The sequence below is a fragment of the Hyalella azteca genome, unplaced genomic scaffold (genome assembly GCF_000764305.2).
Source record: "Hyalella azteca isolate HAZT.00-mixed unplaced genomic scaffold, Hazt_2.0.2 contig13728, whole genome shotgun sequence".
NCBI classification, from domain to species: domain Eukaryota; kingdom Metazoa; phylum Arthropoda; class Malacostraca; order Amphipoda; family Hyalellidae; genus Hyalella; species Hyalella azteca.
The window spans coordinates 271,499-293,281 of record NW_025943639.1 but is presented as its reverse complement, the minus strand read 5'-3'; the positions used below and the strand labels follow the sequence as shown (position 1 = coordinate 293,281).

The window sequence follows — 21,783 nt, the reverse complement described above, 5'->3', positions numbered from 1 at the left end:
ATTGAAAGTGTATAGATGTAGGAAAGCAAAAATTATTCAATATATGTTATTTTTTACTGATCGTGTGGATTGAACAATTTCATATTTTTAATTTTAGCGTGAAATGATAGTTATTAATTCAAGCCCAAATAACTCTTTAATAGTAGTTTTGCTAGTTAACACCACAATTTTCTCCTACCATAAATTTTACCGCAATAAAACATTATAAAAAATGACTATGACATAAAAATTTAAGTAAACTGTAGATGGTGCCACGCAATTCGAGTCTTCTGTTAGTAGTTAGTTCTAGTTAGTAACACAACTCTCACCCGCCATCAATTTTTTCGCAAAGAAACACTAAAATTACAACAATGATTTATTTAAAAAATTCAAACTATTATTGAAACCTTGAAATATTACTATAAACTACAATTTTGTTTAGATGGTACCACGCCTGCTTTGCTTACGACTCGAGTCTGAAGCGCTACACGACCTGGCTGGACGGGGAGCTGGTGAGCCATCTGAGCTACGACATCGGCCGCGACGTGTTCGGTGACTTCGCCATGATCGGTCAGGGCGGCGAGCTGACCGAGAGCTTCAGCGGGGAGTTGTCGCAGGTCATAGCAATACATGGAGGCTTGGTATAACTTTTATAAATGATAAGTGTCTGTAATTTATTTCTTTATTGTGTATGTGCTGCATCGCAGGTCTCAGTAATACATGGAGACTTTGAATAACTTTTAGAAATTATAAGTGTCTGTAATTTATTTCTTTATTGTATGTGCTGCATCGCGGGTCACAGTAATGCATGGAGATTTTGTGTAACTTTTATAAATGATAAATGTCTGTAATTTATTTCTGTAATGTGTATGTGCTGCATCGTGGGTCACAGTAATGCATGGAGACTTTGTCTAACTTTTATAAATTATAAGTGTCTGTAATTTATTTCTGCAATGTGCATGTGCTGCAAAGAATCGCAGAGGAGTGAAAAGAAGCAGAGGTGATAATGTAACATTAAAATTTGTATCACGTTTTACAGTTTATTATCGATTGTATTTCATGCGATTGATACAAGGCCCACGCAGTATCAAGGCAGCCTGAGACGTAGACTGTAATTAAAAATATACAAATATCTTGTAAATAATTCTCTATTGAGACCAAATATCTCTTTGTCACAACTCGACGTTGATAAAACGTTTAATTTTGGTTGATCAACATTTCAACATGAAATCAACGTTGTTTCAACGTTTTTTCAACGTTAAATGTTTTCTGATATTGCACTATGCAGACACAATATTGTTATTATCGTACATGAACTTTTAAAACAATTCAGCGATTAAAGTATGATTTAAAGTATGATTAAAGGTAGCCTATAATCAATACGTAGGGTACAGGGAGAATCAATTTCGATGTAAGCACTGAATTCTTTGGAGTTCGTGCAGCCAATTCGCATGATCGATTTAATTAATCTCCAGGCTACGATGGAAATACATCAAAGTAGTAGACCGCTATCTTTGTCTATTCCAGCATAGTCATACAACTTCGCATTTGCATCATTACCAAAAATAAATATTAGGGACCCGATGAAACTTTTTTTTTCAAAATTATCTATTTCAGAAAATCTCTTTAGTCGACGTGAAACTATCATCTGGAAGAAATCTTTTATTCTGCTTTCAAACATGCTATATTCGAAAAAATGCTGAATATAGCGCCAGAAATGCTGGTAATGTTTCATATCATCTATTACTTGTCAAATTCATCTATTAATTGTAGAATTCATTCATATTACTGGTCACCTAATTCAAAATTAGGTTTGATTCTATAGAAAGTCTTGCTTTGAAATATGCCACCAATCGTCTTACATTTGATGGAACAAAGAGGAGACAATACGCTTGTTAAATTTGGTAACATGTTTATGAGTCACAATATATTACATTTCATTGTATTTTGATTATATTATTTTATATTTTACCTGTACAGTAAAATAGTATTTATTATATACATTGAAAACTGTTTTCGAGTTCCTGATTTATGTATGTCGGTGCACAGGTGAACGTGTGGGACAAGGTTCTCACGGACGAGGACGTGGCGAGCATGGCGGCATGTAAGGCTGATTTGCAGGTGGGTGCTTCGCTGCACGAACGATCTAGTCTTTATTGATTTTTCATATTTGTATCAGCGTGCGACGTGAGTAGGTCACAAAATCTGAAGGGTATTATTTTCTGTATGGTCATCGTTACCTTTCGTGTTTAGACACTAGACGCTCTCCTTGACAGGAAACCTTAAACCTATATTCGCAACTCTGCTTCTTCACTCTTTCTTTGTTGGCAGCGGTGTAGTAAAGATGGAAGAAGGGGACAATTAAAATCGTCTATACTCGTGACTAACCTATTGAGAAAATAATTGAAGCATGAAAAGATTATATATGTCCATAAGACGTAGGAAGATATATTTTGTAAACAATTTTATTACCGCATCATTTCCTTTTATCAACAGGGGAACTATATTTCATGGAATGCTGGATGGGACCTGCATAACGCGGAGTCGTTAAATGTTTCACTTGGACATTTCTGTGAAGAAGAGACGGATTCCGTGTACTTCTGGTTCCCAGACGTGCCCTACGTGACCAGCAACTACTTGTGTGAGAGTCTCGGAACCCATTTACCTCTGCCAAAGACCATCCAGGAGGCTGAATCATGGCTTACCCGCGGCACAGAAATGGTCGGTAACAATACTCGTTGCAATAAAGAGCTGATTGTGGCTGCAAACGATATCAAGCATGAAGGGAAGTGGGTGAAGCCATTCAATGGTCAGGAAATTGATCATAAAAACTTCGCGTGGAAAGACGGTGAACCCAACGGTCTCATGTACGAAAACTGTGCCCAAATCGAAACTGGGGGCGTTGCTGACATAGACTGCATCACGAGGGTGCAGTGCGCCGTGTGTGAGTTTAAAACTCGGCAGGTCTTCTCTTTACGCGGTACATGTGAATTCGAACTGAGAAACATCAACTTTCTGGCATATCAGTATGTAGCAGGAGATATCATTTTCAAAGGATACGGCAATTATCAAATTGAGAGGAATAAAAATGGCACATGGGTTTGGCAAAACGTAGTTGATGGCTACACGATCGCTACAATGGTTTTCAGCGAACCCAACAACTACCCAATGGGTCGACGAGAATGGAATTTGCTGAAGCCCATTTGTGGTCAGAAGGAGGGGCGCAGAATGCTGTTGCTCACCCCGTGTGCGGATCACGAGTACAGCTGCAGCGACGCCACTTGCATTCCCAGAGACCTGAGGTGCGATTTGAAGTACGACTGCGTCGACAGAAGCGACGAGGCTGAATGCGATCTGGTTGTGTTACCCGATGATTACCGCGATGATTTACCGCCTAGAGGTAGCCCAAGCATCAGTTCTGGAGATCAAGTCACTGATTTGTCGTGTAGTCCCTCAGTCAATGCAACTGCGACGTCCTCAACCAACAATAGTACAGGAATTAAATCGAATACTCAAGAGAAAAATTCTCAAGCCCTAGGCACGTGCATGGAGACAGACAAGGATGATTCGCGTCTTCCGGTGACGTTGTCGATCAATATCGAAACCATGGACATCGACACCACCAAAATGACTCTGCAAGCAACCTACACGTTAGCTATGAGCTGGCGTGATGCGCGACTCTTATTTCTTAACATCAAAGGAAACGATAGCTTGAACAGGCTGTCGTACGCCACTATGGTGAATCTGTGGCACCCTTATGTTGGCTACGTCAACACCGACGGCAATCAACATACGGATGTTGATGAAGAGGCTACGCTGCTTATCATCAGAGAAAATGAACCTTCTTATGACGACGACGCCGCCCCAGGAGAAGGTTAAAAGTTGAAATATTCTAATCATTTCAGATTTTAGATATATTCGAAATTTGTAGCTATGTTTGAAGCATATCCGGTGAAAACAAAAGTAGCTCGTACAGATAGCTCGTAATTGGTGTGAGGACTGAATATATATTTTAAGTTTATGTTGAACTCACACTTATCACCCCCTCAAAAGCCTTCTAGTCATGGGGGAAAATATATTTGTACTGAAAATCTGAAATTTTGTGCAGTATCGGTGTACCAGGGCTCGGACAACCCCCTGGAAGTTTCCCGCAAGTATAGTACGGAGTTCAAATGCGACTTCGACCTTGTGCTTTATCCCTTCGATTCGCAGTCTTGCGATTTATACTTACGTCTCTTGTCAGCTTCTCAAGATTACCTTTACTTTGACACTCAGTCTGCGTCAGCGCAGTACGAGGGAAACTCTCTCCTCATTGAGTACCAGGTGATTGAATAATTTTTATCGACGTGGCCAACGCATTGATGAGTTTTTAGAAACAATATTTTATTTCACTAAGTAAGGGCAAGCATGGCGAGCATGAACGAAAAGTTTTCGTTTTATAAGTTACTATAGCAAAAAACGAAAATGCTCTAATTGTATGAACATTAATAAATATGTGAATATTAGATGTAGTAGAAAATTGAAATTTCTCTGGTGTGCGCAGGTCTCTCCTCCTCTGGTAGTAGCAGTAAGCAGTAAGCACCACAGTGAAATGAAAATTAGGATTCCTTTGAGCCGCCAGTATGGGTACGCAATACTCAACATCTACACCCCCTCACTCATACTCATCGTCATCAGGTGAGAGTACGGAAACTTGCAAGAACCGTTGCATAACTTACTCAAAAATTTTGTGGTGGACGCAGGCGTTTGGAAACCTTTTATTCATTCTTAGTTGAATTTATTTTAGATTTTAAAATGTAATCAAACCAATCGTCATACTCAGCAACTTTACTTAATAATCAACAAAATTACACAAATTTTATTTCCATTATGACAAATTTATAATAAGTTCCTTCATATTGGCGCCTGTGCAGTTACCTTTCACTGTTCTTCAAGCCGCGCATCTTCGAGGTGCGCGTCATGACGGCCCTGACGGCGCTGCTCGTCGTCGCCACGCTCTTCACGCAGGTCACCCGACCACGTCACTCATATTCACATATTATAGATAAATTAAATAAAATTATTTATATAAAAGATATAAATATATAGGTTGGGCAATCTAGAACAAGGTTGCAAAAACCTGGTAAGGCTGTATCTAGATCATAGTTTCAGATTATAGATTATTTGATTAGAGTAGATCTAGATTATAACTAAGTACCAATGCTGCCGTACAGTTTGATTGGCGCTATATTATAGTTTGAAATTACTAATCTCCAACTTCTAGTACACGTCTCACGTGATCGTTCAGAAGTAACAAGTTATAAGTCATAAAATTGAGCACTGCCGTAATGTCATTGACTATAATTATCTAGGGCGTAATCTGTGATCTTAGACCATTGATGTCATCATACTTGCAGGTCTCTTCATCGCTGCCCAAAACATCTTATTTCAAGATGGTGGACGTCTGGCTACTCTTCTGCATCGGTATAATTTTCGTCATCATCATCTTCCATTCTGTCATTGACAGCTACTTAACGGATAGAGAAGAGCTTCTGTACGACGAAACACCAACTATATTCACCAGAGTCACACCAAAAATGATAGACCGAAGTGGATTCAAAGACGAAAAACGTAGAGTCGAAAAACTAATTTTCTGGTCAAAAATTGGAAGTCTGGGCTTGTTCCTTCTATTTAACGCCTTTTACTGGGGCTTCATTTTGACTTGAACAAATCGCGAAGAGATTTACTGTTTCGCCATAATACGTATGTAGTTCCACATTGCACATAATTCTTCACCATGCTGCACTGTTGCTATCACTGTTGTGTGTTGTACTCATGACTGTCTTATCAGCATGCTATTCTGTAGCTATTGATGCTGTATGCTGTACTCATTAATTAATCAACTTGTTATGGTCGGATATTTCGTAGCGATGTGTAACTAAAAAATTTTTGCCTCGCACGTCGTTCCTGTAAACGCTGAGTTAATCATGTAATTTTTATAAAACAATGTCGTAATACTTTGAATTGCGCGATTGTGATCGAAGTGCTATGAAGACTGGCAATGTCCTGGGAACCGGCATAAATGGATCTTCTTGAAGCTAAGTATTCACTCTCATGTATAATTCCACGTTACAGTTCTCACTCCAGCACACATGAAGCAATTGTCATTGTATTCTTTGGAGGTGATTACGTAAACAACTACCTTTATATATATTCATTTGTTACTAAAATTTCCATATTCACTGCTTTATTGGGAAGTATTAATATTGCTTGCTTGTCGTCGTAAAATCTTTCAAAGTCGGAATGATACATTATAAGTGTAAAATATTTGTATTTTGTGAAATCATATTGTAAAATCATACCTATTGCATCTGCAACGTTGGATTTTACTTGCGTTGGCGGTTCTTCAGTACCGGCATAAATAAAAAGTTCCCTTGTTCATAGAATGTAATGCAGAATTCTTGTGCATAGTTCGATTTTTTAACACTCTTAACATGATTTAATTAAAATGAAAACGATATAGTTTTGGGTCAAGTTAAATGACGAGATTACATTTTCAAACAGTGCGTTAATAAAATCTCTACTGTGTTTTCACGAGTCACTCCGACAATTTACCTGCACTACAAGTTTACATTTGAGGACATCTTTTGTGCTTGATTAATAAGCCAGCCCACACCGTAATAAGACAGACCACACCGTAATAAGCCAGACCACACCGTAATAAGACAGACCACACCGTAATAAGCCAGACCACACCGTAATAAGACAGACCACACCGTAATAAGTTAAAAGGTCAGACCACACCGTAATAGGCCAGACTACACCGCAATAGGTCAGACCACACCGTAATAGGTCAGACCACACCGTAATAGGCCAGACCATACCATAATCAGCTGTAAACATTAAGCGGCCATAGTAAAGACCAGACTTTATTGTAAGTGCTGAATGATTGATTGATTAATTCATTAAAAGGCGTTGAAGAGAATAGCAAAGAAATCTTTCTTTTAAATCATCTAGAATATGTCAGCTACAGATCGAGCAATTATTTCATTGAAAGACGGTTTCGTGGTAGAAGGCACGGTTTCATGGGATAGTACTTATTAACGGTTCCTGAAACAACACAAAAAGTCATACCAGGAACAGTTGTAAATAATGACTTAATTCGTATTCCAACTATATATAAAAAAGTAATATGTAATCAAATTACACAAATGAATTCTCACCAAATTCCTGGAGCTTTGGCGTAAATAACTAGCAGCTGACAGACGAGTAATAAACCAGTTGCAGAATATGTAAAACTTCTACTTCAGAGTAGTCAGACTAGAAGAAATGAGGATGCTTATAACACATCAGTTGATGCCATATAGTCATTTTAATATGCCATGCCAAAATTTATTATGTTTACATTCAATGACCTTAACTTCGAAATAATTTTTTACCGAATAATTGGAATATTTAGGGCAATAGATGTTTCTCCTCTACAAACGTTTTTTAACTGCCAGTAGCTACAGGTTAATTCATCAAAGTAACTGCATGATAATTGATACGCGGGTCCAAGAATTACCAACGCTCTATCCAAATTTCTCCACTGCGGTGCTCCATCCGTTATTAACGATTATTAAGTATCGTATCATATCATATCATATCATATCATATCATATCATATCATATCATATCATATCATATCATATCATATCATAACATAACATAACATAACATATATCATATCATATCATATCATATCATATCATATCATATCATATCATATCATATCATATCATATCATATCATATCATATCATATCATATCATATCATAACATAACATAGTGATATCGGCGCTGAAGAATAGGCCTGATGTGGCCTGTCACCTATTGTTGTACGTTCAGGGTTCGAATTGTTTAGAGAGAAATGGTTATTTAAACAGCACATATCGCAGTGTAAGGACCACTACCAACAAGGTTGCATGGAAAGTCGTAGACCGTGAAGGGATGGTCAGCTATGGCCATGCAGATGTTGATTCCGCCATCGGGGTTCTTTGGGTACCACGGGAAGGGATAGTTCGAGGGCAGCACGAGGTCAGAGGAGAGAGCCGCGTAAGAACCGTCAATTTGGCGCTGCAGGTCCACGAAGAAATAGGGTTTCATCCTGATGCTCATCACTGCTCGGTCCTGAGAACGATGTTCCGGAGTTATAATTGACTGGCTGGATAGAAAATGTATTTCGTAGCAAAATTAAACGTCAGCACTGATTTTTACCATTTTGAGGCAAAATATGGTGTGTCTAGGTTCCTTATTTTTGGACAATTTGTCTCTCAATCAATTAGTTCAGGTTGAGCTGAAACATAAAGGGTATTATAAAATACGCGTAGTACGTTTTACGTTATTAATCATGGATAAAAAATTATCATCATGGAGAAAGGATTAATTATCATGGATAAAGGATGGGTTCGATTCGCAATTCAATATCTCTCCATTTCAATGAATGACAATTAATGAGCTTACAAAACATTCTTCGAATAAGTTATGAAAAGAACCGGAACTTATGCTAGAGAAAAACTTTCTCCGAGGATATTCAGGAGTCATTATTGTATTCACCTTGAGGCTAACTGGGTACGAGACCAGCTTCAGACCGAGGCCGCTGCAGAAGTCATTCGCCTTTCTGTTCAAAAACGCAGGAAAAAAGAGCTGTAGTTTTATTTCTATTCTTAGAAGACAAATGAAATATTCGAAGGAAAATTATTCAAATGCCTTCTTAATATCAAACAAGGTGTTAAAGTTTCATTATTCGTTAGCTGCGCTGCCTGCGCATAGGTTATCCAGCAGCGCTCAGGATGAATTCCCAGTAGGTATCTGACGTTGAAGCAACGTTGATTATTTGTTGATTTCAGGTTGAAATGTTGGACAACCAAAATTAAACGTCATATCAACGTCGAAATCTGACCAACACAAGAAGGGACGTAAAACAACCTTATTTTAACGTTGAAATAACGTTGATATTGGTACGTTGAATACTTATTTATTTTTAAACGTTTAATCAATGTTGATTTCATGGTTGAAATGCTGAACAACCAAAATTAAACTTCCAAGCAATGTCCAAATCTGACCAACACTAGAAGGGACGTAAAACAACCTTATTTCAACGTTGAAATAACGTCGATATTGGTACGTTGAATGTTTATCTATTTTTAAACGTTTAATCAATGTTGATTTCAGGTGGAAATGCCGAACAACCAAAATTAAACATCCGATCAACGTCGAAATTCGACAAAAATTAAAAAAGACGTAAAAAAATTTTATTTAAAAGTTGAAAAATGATTGATATCGGTATACGTTGAATGTTTAGCTATTTACGCAGCATGTTCAACTAATGTTATCACACCAACATTGAATGATATACATATATGTTAGTGTATGATTAATGACCAGAGAATGCATTTTAATTTCAAGGAGTCGAACAATTCTTTAGCTTATTTTTACTGCTCGTGCACGCGAGCTATAGCGGTCAAGGTGGCTAAGGCGGGACGCGCGGTCACCAGCGATCCCGGGTTCGAATCCTGCTACGGTCGAAAAAAGGTTGGTTCTTCAACGTTTATCCAACCCTATAATTTGACGTTGCAGCAACATCGCAGCAGCAACAATGATTCAACGTTGCATTGTAACGTCATTACGACGTTCCATGAAAGACGTAGCTTCATTTTTATTTCTAAACCTCTTTGCACCCCGATCTCAATATCGTAATAGGCAGTTGTTTCAACGTGTATGTAACCATGGGTTATTACTTCATTGAGGAGGGTGTTGTTCATACCGCATGTGTGCTTTAAGATTTAAGTTTTGAGCTAAAACTGTAATCAGCTCAGGTGACTTACTGCCAGGAATTAAAAGTGACTCACTGCCAAGAATTAGCCAAGAACGGAAATTCAACGACAGTCGCGCTGCTGTCGGTGCTGAGAATCGCGTAGGCTGAGGGCACCAGCGTTGCCATGGCTCCAGGCACTGTAGAGTCCACGACGAATCTGCAAGGCTGCGGCTGCAAAAAATGTTATGGAAGGCATGACCACCGGAACTGATATAATGTGAAATTCTTTTACTGATTGGTCAACAATATTGTTTCAAAATCTAAATGGCCTGTGGCAGAGCAAAGGAATTAATTATGAAATTGGCTGCGTACACGGCAGGCCAATCAAATACCGGTAAATTTGAGGAGGTCTAATTAGGAAAATATTGTTAGAACAAAGACCCAAACGGTCATAATATACGGCTACTATAAGTAATATTTGTTAAAATAGCCGTAACTTAGTATCAGTTTGGGGCGGTCTCGCGCGCGTCCCAGACCGCGCGTTCTGTCAGTTGCTAACCTCCTCTCTTACGTTTAGTAGCCTTCACAATTTTGCTTCTTTTTTGCTTGAACTAGCATACCAAAAACATATTTCATAAAACGCTATGACTGAATGCCCTTTGAGATATATCCGTAGAACGCACTTGTGTACTAGGTAGTTAAGTCTGACGAGCTATTCTTCTTCCACTTTAGTGCATTTCTTAATCTGACAAAATATCCAGTTTCATCCTCAGCAGCCGTCCCCCCAAAACTCACGTTGGTGGCGAGCCACGCAACGCCACCGCAGCGCTCGTCCTGCAGGCAGAGGCCGGCGCAGTGCAGCAGCGACGCCGGCCTGCCGGCGCTGGGCGGCGGCGCGAGCAGCGACAGCCTTGTCGCCAGCACGCTGACCAGCCGAAAACTGCCCCAAACTCCTTGCATGTTACGCCAGAAACTCTGATGAAAAGAACTTAGACATGGACAGATGCGAGCACTGATAATTCATCTGATGCGTTACAAAATTAGCCGATTATTTGGCTGTTTTCTAGCTTCTCAAAGCTCTCTTGATTTTGCATCAATTACCTGCACTGCGGTGGTTTTGAAAAACTACTCTACTATTTCTCTAATCGTTTGCAGTTTGGCACTGATTTTTAGACAATGACATATGATACTTTGCTCACTGAAAATAGAATGCGGTGGATGATGAGGTCCAATTTTTGACCTTTGTATACTTCAATTTTAATTTACATTCGAAATTTTTTATTGAACTTCTAATCAAATCGTGGTCACGTCGTTTAACTTACAGTGAATTATTCACTTAGGATATCGGTAATGAATCAGTTTTTCGACGCTTAAAAATGAAATTAAATAACAAACATACCAGAGATCGGCACGCGCTATAGGTCCCGAAGAGCAGAGCTCAGTCGTTCAAACCTCACGATGGTGAGACTGGAAATGAAAAATGAACTAAACTATTTAATCGTGTACGTTGAATGATGACAGCTTTTGAAAAGTGTTCTGGATCGTTAGGGTCCTGATTTAGCATCCAATTATTCTGCATTAACGTGACTTGTCCTTGGTGTAAATGCGGTTCTTGATGTGTGACCATTAGGAAGATTACTCAAATCCATTTGTTCAGCTGACCACAAAATTTCTCGAACAAAGAAATGACTCGAAAGTGTGGAGAATTGGTCATTATTTTGTCATTATTTCGTCATTATCATGCCGCCCTGGTGTGCTATGCTGCACTTTAGAAACTCATTTCTTAGTAGAGATCCGAAAATTGTTAGAAATTTGAATTTTTACCTCCAATGACAATTCTTTATGGGCAGCAAATTCATGCACGCGAAGGCCGTTTTCCATTTGTCTGCAGTCACGTAAAATTTATTTCATGAGCATTAATGCCAAAATCGTCTCTTTGTCATCGCCCCCACCCAGTTTAATAGTTTGTCCAAGAATACCTTAATGTTAATGGTAATGGGATGAATACCTCCACCAGAGAGCCACATCGATGCAATATATGTTTTACAAAATATTTCTTTGTCTGCTTCCTATGTAGGCACATAATAATATGCGTGTAAAATTTACTTATTAAATGCAACACTTCTGAAGAATCCAGTGTCTCCGATGTTAGACATGTACAATGAATTTCTAATTTCATATTGAAATATTAAAAAATTTCCTTTATGTATTTTCTAATATATAAAAATTAAATTTTCAAAATTATTTATTCTGTCAATTGATTTATGCATTGTCTCCGACTTTACGCAAGTTTGCGAAATTTCAGATCGATTGGACAGGTGTTTTATATAAATATCGATTATATAATTTGTAGCAGACAGACAAACAAACAACAAGAAGAAGTCAAGTTACAGAGAAGTGTTGTAAAAAGTAGATAAATTCCGCTTATTTATTTCGCACTTGATCCAAATATCGTAAGTTGTTAGTTCAGCTTGTTCATGCAACTAAACTGTGGCATATGTTGAATTTTTAAAATCTTACGTTGAATTAATTGTAGCTTGAAATGTAGTTTGATGAATATAACAGCAAACTTGAAATAAAAACCCTTTTGGAGCTATTTATTTCATGTGCCATCTTACTGTTCGACAATGCTGGTTGATACTTGCCATTGAAAAATAAGCACGATTGTCAAATTACGAGTATTCTGTTCATTTTTTAAAGCGCATTCGCCGATTTTTTGACATACTACAACGCTAATAGACACAAGGTTGTTAACAAATTTAGATGCTGTTGAGGTAATTTTGAAATTGTTAACTAACAGCCACCCGACAGGTGGCGTGTTGCTTTGATCAGAATGGCTCTTCACCGCTGAAAGTCACGGCGATCTTGTGTTCTGCTAATTTTTGGACAAGCCAAATCTTAACTTGGACTATAATTAGGCTTTAGATTTTTTGGTGATGAAAATAATGGTCATTAATACACTTGGCAGGAAGCACCCCAGCGAACTCGAAATTAGAGCCAGTTCGAGCCGCCGTTATGTGAACGCCATATCCCATTCTTTTAATACACATCCTCGCTTAATTGTACTAACCGTCTTCAAGTGAATATGAGAAAATATTAAAAAAAAGTTTTCAAATTGGAAGCGCTGTTTCTTATTGTTCCCTTATTAAACGAATTTACCTAATTACAAATTAACGCTATGGTTGTTGAGGTCTGAGTTCTGTGACTAAGTGTAGCGGAAAATTATTTCAAGTATTAAACAAAATACCATAAAATGCATCATCAATTAGCAAAGTTATAAGCATTGTGTATGCACGTTAGCCTATGGTGCCGTTTTGTTTCTTTGTCGTTGCGGTCTTTAATCGAATTACAGATGAACAGTCATTTGGACAAACGAGTTTTGCAATCGCAGATTCTAAAACTCGTTTGTCTCAATCCGTCAATGCCTCAATGGCGAATTTAAAAGTCACTTGCCCGCTGTTTGCTGACGATTCGCCCGGACCCGGTGGGGGTCTCTGAGGTTTTCTAGCCGGCACACGCGAATGTTCCGATAGCTTGGACATGCTTTCCTGTTTATAGCTTAAGGAGTACGCTGCGAGGCGACGTTAGGGCAGACATGCGCACACGATATAGGATTATCACGATATAGGATGTTGTAAAATATGCATGTTATCAGATATCTTGCGATGGAATATTTTTTGAGTTGATCTAATATAATATTATTATTATAACTAATAAAACTTTTTCTAATACTAATTGAAATTAAATTTCAAAAATTGGCTCACAGCGTTGAGCAGCACCACCGCAAAGCTCCTCTTACAAGAAGAGGCCGGCCAGCGCAGCATCGACGCCAGCCTACCGACGCTGGGCGGCGGCGCGAGCAGCGACAGCCTGGACGCTAGCAGGCTAACCAGCTAAATACTACCCCAATCTCCTTACATGTTTATGACTCAAGCTCTGCCGTGCGATACAATGCAAAATGAATGAAATAATTATTTTAAATGGACTAAGCCCTTTCATAGCATTACCTTCATATCATCATATCATCACCTTTGTATCCAGTGAAGAAGTTGAAAATTACTCGAGATAAATAAATAGAATTCAGATTTCAGTAATGATGTTTCAATCAGTCACGTCAATCAGTCACGTCATTTGCTTACTTCTTATAGGTTTCTAATGCTCACCTCAGTTATGCCTCAATGAATTGAACTTCAGCGGTCCAGAAAGATGTTTTTAATGATCTCATCTAAGTTAATAAGATAAATATCAGGAAGATTCATTGGAACACTCTTTGAAACTTGTTAGATTAACACAAAAAATATTGAAGTCTCAGCGCTGCGGGGCAGAACTCCGTCGCGTAGCGTGCGCCTTTCCGAATAATCGGGCAAGCGAAATGATCAAAACTATCAAACTTTTTATGTACTGACAGTACCTTTGGTTACATGACTATGACTCTGGCTCTGATACAGTATCACGAACAACGACTAAAGCTTTTAGAAAAATGATCAACTGTGGACGAAAATTGACGCAACTTTTAACAAAGTTGCGTATCAGGGCCATTTTGTGCTGACATGCAGCCGAATTATGGTACATTTGATCAAGGGTTTTATGCTCTCCTGCGTATGTGACCTTTTAGAAAAGTTGCCTAACTCCATGGACTCGGCAAAAAGCCGGAATGAGGCAAAACTCAAATCATGCCGCTGCAACGGTAATCATTGGCAACAAAACTCAATTTTATCTTTTGCTATTGAGTTGTGTTTGTTATCACGAACCTGTATAAAATTCCACTTAAATGGTTTGCACTATGCAAAATTTAAGTTCGAAACTAACGAAAGTAATTAGCCTGGATAGGCAGTAAACTGCTCGTAAGTAAAAAAAAAAAACTCCCTAAAATCGTTCATTATCTCTAGAGTTCTAGCGTATGCCTTCCGTCATCTGGCAAGAGTGGTACGCGTATAACAGGTTAGGAACCATAACCCTGAGTTATGTAGAACATGAGTGAACGAAGTACCGAACTTCTATTTAATTACAGAACTTTATTAACATCCTTTAATGACCATTCGCTCTGCCATTTCAAGAGCGTTATGAGTTCTTGCATGCTCGCTGCACTCTATTTACAGGTAGCAATAGCCGCGTGCATATCTTGGATTTCATATGTAAGATGATGCTGGGAAAAATTGAGGATTCATATCATTATTTAGCATTTATATTTGATAAGACAATAATGGGCAAAACAAGCAAAAGTCTTTATAAAAGACTAACTTAGTTCCTGTTAATTGAAGTACAATTCAGAACCAGAGATGACAAATTCGTTAATCCATTAAAATATATGAATCGGGTTCGATGGGAACCCCTACAATAAATATAGGCTGAAATGTAGTCGTAAACAAGAGACATAATTCTTCTGTTACACTTAGCTGAGCTACATCAACCTTTTCTTTTCCAAAGCTTTATTTTATTTCCAGTTTATTTTCTCTCATTGATATACCATCAGGTTAGCTCGGTGTTGTTCATGAACGAGAATTCCTACAATTTTAGAATCCAGTAACCCCAAATTTCGAAAATGAGAATGAAACTCATATATACTAATTTAAGAAATACCCTCTCTAACTTACATTTCACATGAAACGTTTCTTTTTTGTCTGAATTAAATCATATATGTGCAATTTACAACTCATTTTCATTTTTAGTCCAATCCTAATCTCTTTATTTTTTAATTTCTCACTACTTATCCACTATGAATAAAATTTCCAGTCTAGGTAATGTCCCGACACAAAATCTGTCGTGGATACGCGCACGATTAGCCCATATATATTTTGGTCCTTCGCTACAAACATACAAACAAAAAAGCAAACTTCGATAAATTATCGACATAAAATTTCTAAACAGTTTTTCTAATGTATTTCAAGACGACAGTCATGGAGCCAATGAACATTTCATCTCTTGCTTCAAACGATTGGTTTGTAATTTAAATGGCATATCTTGCCCCGATTTTTCGCTGTATCGTAAGTGCGGTATATTGGGCCTTCTAATTAAGGCCAGAAAGTTGCAGAACAACGAAACTTCTTGCCTGGAGACTCAGGAGGTTAAAACTTCGATTACAACTTTACCCATCCCCCCAACTCGCCACGGGAATTTCGCGTATTTGGTGTGTCTCTTCTGCACAGGTTTAGCTTCTTGCCATAACGGACAACCTTGTTAATATTTCAGAAGCAGATGAAAGTCTGAATTTTTTCAGATTTTATATTTCCAAAAGTTATTATGATCAGTCATCGTTGAAACCGATGGACCCTTTTCAATTCTTCGTCGGTATAGGATCGTTAACTTGAATGAATAATATGCGTTTAAAATTTACCTTCCAAAGACAACACTTATAAATTAGCCAGTGTCTCCGATCTTACACATGTACAACGAATTTTCAATCTTATTTTCAAATAATGAAAAAATTAATTTTAAAATTTTCTCAATATATAAAAAAATTTAAATTTTCAAAATTATTTATTCTGTCAATTGATTCGTGCATTTTCTCCGACTTTACGCAAGGGTGCAAAATGTCAAATCGATTGGACAGGTAGAAATGTGTTAAATATCGATTAAAAGATTTGTAGCAGACAAAATTATTATTTTTATTTTTTATTATTAAAAAATCTTATATTTTAAAAATTATTTATTCTGTCAATTGATTCATGCATTGCCTACAACTTTACGCAAGTGTGCAAAATTTCAGACCGATCGGATTGGTAGAAGTGTGTTAAATATCGACGAAAAAAATTGTACCAGACAAACAAACAACAAAAAGTGAAGTTAAAGAGAAGTGTTGTAAAATGGACCGTTATTTCGACGAAGTCCACGCCTTCTCGCAGTTGTTCGTAATACCGGTAATAATATATAACTCGTGCTTTTTTCCTAGAATCTATGAAGTTTGAAACCTATTTCAACATTAAAAGCCTAAATGATCACACTTATTAACATCCTTTGACAGAGAACAGGCTGGGAGGTACCTCTGATAGCATAAAATTTCAACACAATTATAGAAAAATTACTAACATCAGTATTACTTTAATTACAATTATTTGCATAGTTTCTGCTGATCATGCTCCTGACTATATCCTTATTATATAAGAATTATAAGCTATATATTGATTTAACAGTTTCATTTCAAAACGTTGTTTGTTTCCGAGCGCGTATTTTTTTTATTTTTTGGTAAAGAGGCCAATGCATGGTGACTTTCTATTTTTCGAATGCGAATACTCAATTATGAGATATTTACTGTAAAATAATTGAAATATTCTTATATACTAGTGATTTTTCTTTCTCTAAACGTAATTGGATACTGTGCATTGTGCAAATATGTGTTGCCAACATCTCGAGCAGTCCAAGTATAACGACTGAAACTCTTGGCATGAATGATTCATTTCACAGCAAAATTTCATCTCATGTATGCATCACTCTGTGTTCACACTCAATTCAATGCCATGCTTAATTATTCATAAATTAATTGCTTCAGAAGGAGGGGAATACCTGTTTTTCTTTTAAACAAGGCATATGACAGCGTAGGGAACACTATCAACAAGATTGCATTCAAAGTCGTAGACTTGGAATGGATATCCGTAAATAACCAAGCACGTCTGGGTGCCGTAGGAAGGGTTGGTACTATCCCACGGGAAGGGGTAGTCGGGGGGCAGCAGCACTTGGCTGGAGGAGACCGAAGTGTACCATCCGTTGCCTTGACGCTGCAAATCAATGAAAATTCGGCTTCGCCTCCTGATGCTCATCGCTGCTTTTTCCTGAGAAGTATATTGGGGGATTTAAAATTTAATGACAGTTTGAAAATTTACATTTCTTTTCCGACACGTAAATGCTACGCTTGTAAATATTAATTGCATTCCCAAAATCGTTCGTACCGGAGCGGCAATTTTTGAAACGATAGTTCAAAGTAAGAATTCATGATTGTTAACGTCATAAAAGAATTTGTGCGACTGTGTTCGTCAAGTCATGAGATTAAAATTGTCGTATGTAATAATTAATTTCGATTTGCTGTTTGGTAATATTCTTATTACAGAGAGCGTCAGTTCATGGATATAAAAATTTATTTTGAAAAAAATATACTACCTAATTGAACGTTTGCAAGTAAACAACTGCATGTATTCGATAAGGCAAGCTTGCGATCTTCAAAGTTTGTCGATATATAACGAGTCAATTGAAATATTCAGTAGCAGATGAGCCCGCATTGTGCGGATTAATATTCCTAACAATTTGAGAACCACATTCTGAATCCCATTTTTCTGAATTCGGACGTTCCGAACCTCATCGTCAAGAATTTTGTAAACAATTTTAAAACTCAAGTGCTCAATTGAATTGGGACCCAGCCAAACCCACATTTAGCTCGGAACTTTAAGTTAGCTCCTGTTTGAAAGTAAAATTAAATTTAATTTGCATTTTGAATAAAATCTACACATTGGAAGTAAAACTAATTTAACAATAAATTCAACTCTTCCTGTCAATTTTTCAATGCTACAGTATTTCATCATTAAAATTAAAGTTACGGGGCAAAATTATGACGCAATAAGTAAAGTGGCTAATGTATATTTCCGGTGTGAGTTTCACACACACATTCCTAAATACATAATATTCACCTTGTCGGTAACTGGGTACGAAATCTGCTTCAAACCGAGACTGCTGCAGAAGTCTCTTGTCTCTCTGTTCGTCAACGAAGAAATGAACGTCAGCTGGCGCTATATGATTAAAATGTAACAACTAAGTTTTTCAAAATTATTTAATTAACTTTTGGAATAAAAATAGTTCAAGTGGGTTGTTAAAAAATTATTTAGTTTGTAATTTGGACTGACACAATTTTGAATTCTTATAGCAAAGATTAGAATTGACTTACTGCCAGGAATATACAGGAGACGGAAATTCAACGACAGTCGCGCTGCTGTCGAGGCTGAGAATCGCGTAGGCTGAGGGCACCAGCGTTGCCGTGGCTCCCGGCACTGTTGAGTCCACGACGAACCTGCAAGGCTGCGGCTGCACAACAGGTACATAAGTCTTATCATGATTGACAACTACGGAGACAAATTTGGACATTCAAGAATCGAAACAAATAGTATTTTTTTCGTTGTTCACAAATATTCTTTTCTCTAAAGTCTAAAAAACAAAACTTTAGAAATGCCTTAAATGAAACAAATATTTCATCAGTTTGCCAAACTGGAAAATATCTCTACTTATTTTACAGAGAAAATGTGGTTTTCGAGCTTCCCCAGTAAAATTTATTTCGATGTTAGATAAATAGGTCCACCTCGACTAGCCGTCCTCCCAAAACTTACGTCTGTGTCTAGCCACGCAACGCCACCGCAGCGCTCGTCCTGCAGGCATAGGCCGGCGCAGTGCAGCAGCGACGCCGGCCTGCCGGCGCTGGGCGGCGGCGCGAGCAGCGACAGCCTTGTTGCCAGCACGCTGACCAGCCGAAAACTGCCCCAAACTCCTTGCATGTTTACGATAGAAACTCTACGATAGAAACGGATTATTTCACCCTAAACAAATCCAATGCAGAAGTTGAATATAACTGGATAAAAAATTATTAAATTCTAATTAATTATCCTTTAATTATCCAAGACAACTGTTATTGATGAATATTCAAAGATAAAACAATCATCTCTGGACTTTATTAAATCCGAGCTACATGAAGCTCAAAGTTGCTGCAAAGACAATTAGTTTGATGATTTTCAGAATTATAGACAGAGTTCTCTCGAAAATTGCTGGGGTTACGTTCAAATAATATCACTTTAAGGGATTTTTTTAACTGGCAAAAAATGCCTTAAAATGAAATATAAGCCACATTTTAAACTACTTATTTGTCACGTTGATGCAATTATATTCTTATTATCATGTTTTTCCGGTCCTAAATTTTTTATGCACCCACTTAAATAATTAACTCTGCCCCATTCCCTCAAAAATTTCTTTTGTAATATTATTATTCGATAATTTTTTCTTTTAACTCTAACACACATACAATAAATCTCCTCTGCCGGTAAAGGATTTGTAAACAACTCATAGAAATCCAGTAGTCATAAAGGTTCAATGCACTTTCTATTATCCAAGAACAGGTTATGAACAATTTTCGAGTGATTTATAATGTTCTTTTGGTATAAAAAATTTCCTTTATAAAGTATAATTTAATCCTTCTTACAAAAAAACAAGCTCAACTAAAAATTCCAGAGCAAAACCAGCAGAAGACATACATAGCAAAAGTACACGGAGGAATAAAGAAGTATGCTGCGAATATTTCAATAAAGCCAGTAGATACTTCACATCTCTATCCACGACAAAGGCTATCCGCAATATTCGATATTTGAAGAGGAGGAGAGCTGTACTGATGATTTGCTTACGTCTTATAGGCTTGTAATGCTCACCTCAGCCTCAACGAATTAAACTTCAGTGGTCAAGAAAGATGTTGTTAGTGATCTCATCTAAGTTAATAAGATAATTATTAATAAGATTCTTTGAAACACATATTGAAACTTGTTAGATTGATACATGAAATAGAGAAATCTCAGCGCTGCAGGGCCGAACTCCGTCGCGTAGCGCGCGCCCTTCCGAATGATCGGGCAAACGAAATGCTCCAAGTCTAAACTATCAAACTTTTTATGTACTGACGGTAACCCTACTAGTTACATGGCTATCAGGTACCAATTACAGGATCAACGACCAAAACTTCCAAACAATTGTGGACGAAAATTGACCCAACTTTTTACTATCTTTCTAGAAGGGCAATTTCTGTATTGACTTGCCAACGAATTATAGCGCATTTGGTAAGAGTTTTATGCTCTCCTACTTCTGTGACATTTCAGAAAAGTTGCCTAACTCCATTCATTGGGCAGAGCGAGTCAGCCAAATCTCACAGTATTCTACTGCAAAGCTAACAATTGGTAGAAAAACTCCAGTTTATGTTTCGCTAGTGTCTAGATTTTGTAATCATGAAAATTTATATCTTGGAAAAAAAATCCATGCCCATCAACTGTTATTCTATTCAACGATTTAAGCTATAATCGCAAGTTCATTCAAGTAATGAGGTTTTATCATTACCGGATAACTTCAAGCTCGTTATTTTATTCTACTCATCAACTTCACCTAGAAGACATTAGTGTTCGGTACTCGCAAACTGTCATGATATCAAATACACCAAAACGTCCGGCTATCTAAAAGTTTTTTACGACAATGCCTGTAGCAGTGGTCCCCAACTTTATTATGATCGAGTACCACATGGCTCATAGACTCGCTGGGGTACCCGAATTGTGTACGCTAGCAACGGGCGCTCACATGACACCGTCCACTGAAGGAGTCATTGGTCAGATATAACGATCTCGATGATGTCGACTGGCAGACTTAGAAAGTTAGCATGAGTGATGACAACGTCCAGCAATCCGCCCATGTCGTGCGTCGGCAAGGTCACGTGAAAAACCATGTCAGAGGTTGTCTGAAGGTCATTCAGCTGACGAGCCAATGGGTCGTCGACACGATCCAGTCAAACGTTTAAATTGCTGGTGATGACATGATCGGGGAAAGTCACGAGTCTTGTGACATTCGACGAAGAAATCGCGCGCCACAGCAACCAATCCAGGAACATAGATAGTGACTGCAACGCCCGTGAACAAAACGATTTGGTAATATATTAGCGATTGGTTCCCGCCTATCAACGTCCAAGCCTTGACAGCAATCCACATTAAATGTAATGCATAAGCATGTAGGTACTTCAGTTACAACGAAAATGCAGACATCACTTATTGTGCTGTACCTTGTACCTGTTAGAAGAAGCCAAATTAAATGAAATCGAAGTTAATAAGCTTCATCATGGTAAGATGAAACACAGATGAAATTACATAATAATGATCGAAGAGCAATAAGCTGTAAAATTACTTTAAATTAGCCGGCTATCCCTTTGCCGCTCTGGCATGATAACCGTAAAGATTCCAGTATATATTTATCAAATCGTCTCTCTAGCTGTTGAAATAATTTCTTCAAAAAATTTATGTTTAAAAACACTATTATTT

At 37.7% G+C, this 21,783-nt stretch overlaps 3 protein-coding genes across 3 annotated transcripts; 1 reads left to right on the top strand and 2 right to left on the bottom strand.

Moving 5' to 3' along the window:
• Positions 1-2,058: 2,058 nt before the first annotated feature.
• On the top strand, positions 2,059-6,703 carry LOC108670342. The gene is made up of 6 exons (XM_018157806.2): positions 2,059-2,100; positions 2,476-3,853; positions 4,088-4,302; positions 4,523-4,656; positions 4,893-4,986; positions 5,376-6,703. The coding sequence occupies exons 1-6, from the start codon at positions 2,074-2,076 to the stop codon at positions 5,682-5,684; spliced, it is 2,157 nt and encodes a 718-aa protein (XP_018013295.2). The 5' UTR covers positions 2,059-2,073; the 3' UTR covers positions 5,685-6,703.
• Positions 6,704-7,848: 1,145 nt separating this feature from the next.
• Positions 7,849-9,953, bottom strand: LOC125178926. Its single transcript, XM_047883813.1, has 3 exons — positions 9,849-9,953; positions 8,554-8,617; positions 7,849-8,127 (listed from the first exon to the last, which is right to left on the bottom strand). The coding sequence occupies exons 1-3, from the start codon at positions 9,938-9,940 to the stop codon at positions 7,876-7,878; spliced, it is 408 nt and encodes a 135-aa protein (XP_047739769.1). The 5' UTR covers positions 9,941-9,953; the 3' UTR covers positions 7,849-7,875.
• Positions 9,954-16,823: 6,870 nt separating this feature from the next.
• On the bottom strand, positions 16,824-19,224 carry LOC108670346. Its single transcript, XM_047883816.1, has 4 exons — positions 19,060-19,224; positions 18,624-18,760; positions 18,370-18,433; positions 16,824-17,520 (listed from the first exon to the last, which is right to left on the bottom strand). The coding sequence occupies exons 1-4, from the start codon at positions 19,222-19,224 to the stop codon at positions 17,266-17,268; spliced, it is 621 nt and encodes a 206-aa protein (XP_047739772.1). The 3' UTR covers positions 16,824-17,265.
• Between the last annotated feature and the right edge of the window lie 2,559 nt (positions 19,225-21,783).

Coding starts and splice junctions, on each gene's coding strand:
- LOC108670342 (XM_018157806.2), top strand. CDS start 2,074: ATGGCGGCATGTAAGGCTGATTTGCAG. Junction 3,854..4,087: donor CGACGCCGCCCCAGGAGAAG/GTTAAAAGTTGA, acceptor AATTTTGTGCAG/TATCGGTGTACCAGGGCTCG. Junction 4,987..5,375: donor TCGCCACGCTCTTCACGCAG/GTCACCCGACCA, acceptor TCATACTTGCAG/GTCTCTTCATCGCTGCCCAA.
- LOC125178926 (XM_047883813.1), bottom strand. CDS start 9,940: ATGGCAACGCTGGTGCCCTCAGCCTACGCGATTCTCAGCACCGACAGC. Junction 8,618..9,848: donor TTCTTGGCTAATTCTTGGCA/GTGAGTCACTTT, acceptor GTTTTTGAACAG/AAAGGCGAATGACTTCTGCA. Junction 8,128..8,553: donor CGTACCCAGTTAGCCTCAAG/GTGAATACAATA, acceptor CATCGTTCTCAG/GACCGAGCAGTGATGAGCAT.
- LOC108670346 (XM_047883816.1), bottom strand. CDS start 19,224: ATGCAAGGAGTTTGGGGCAGTTTTCGGCTGGTCAGCGTGCTGGCAACA. Junction 18,761..19,059: donor TTGCGTGGCTAGACACAGAC/GTAAGTTTTGGG, acceptor CCTGTTGTGCAG/CCGCAGCCTTGCAGGTTCGT. Junction 18,434..18,623: donor TCTCCTGTATATTCCTGGCA/GTAAGTCAATTC, acceptor GTTGACGAACAG/AGAGACAAGAGACTTCTGCA.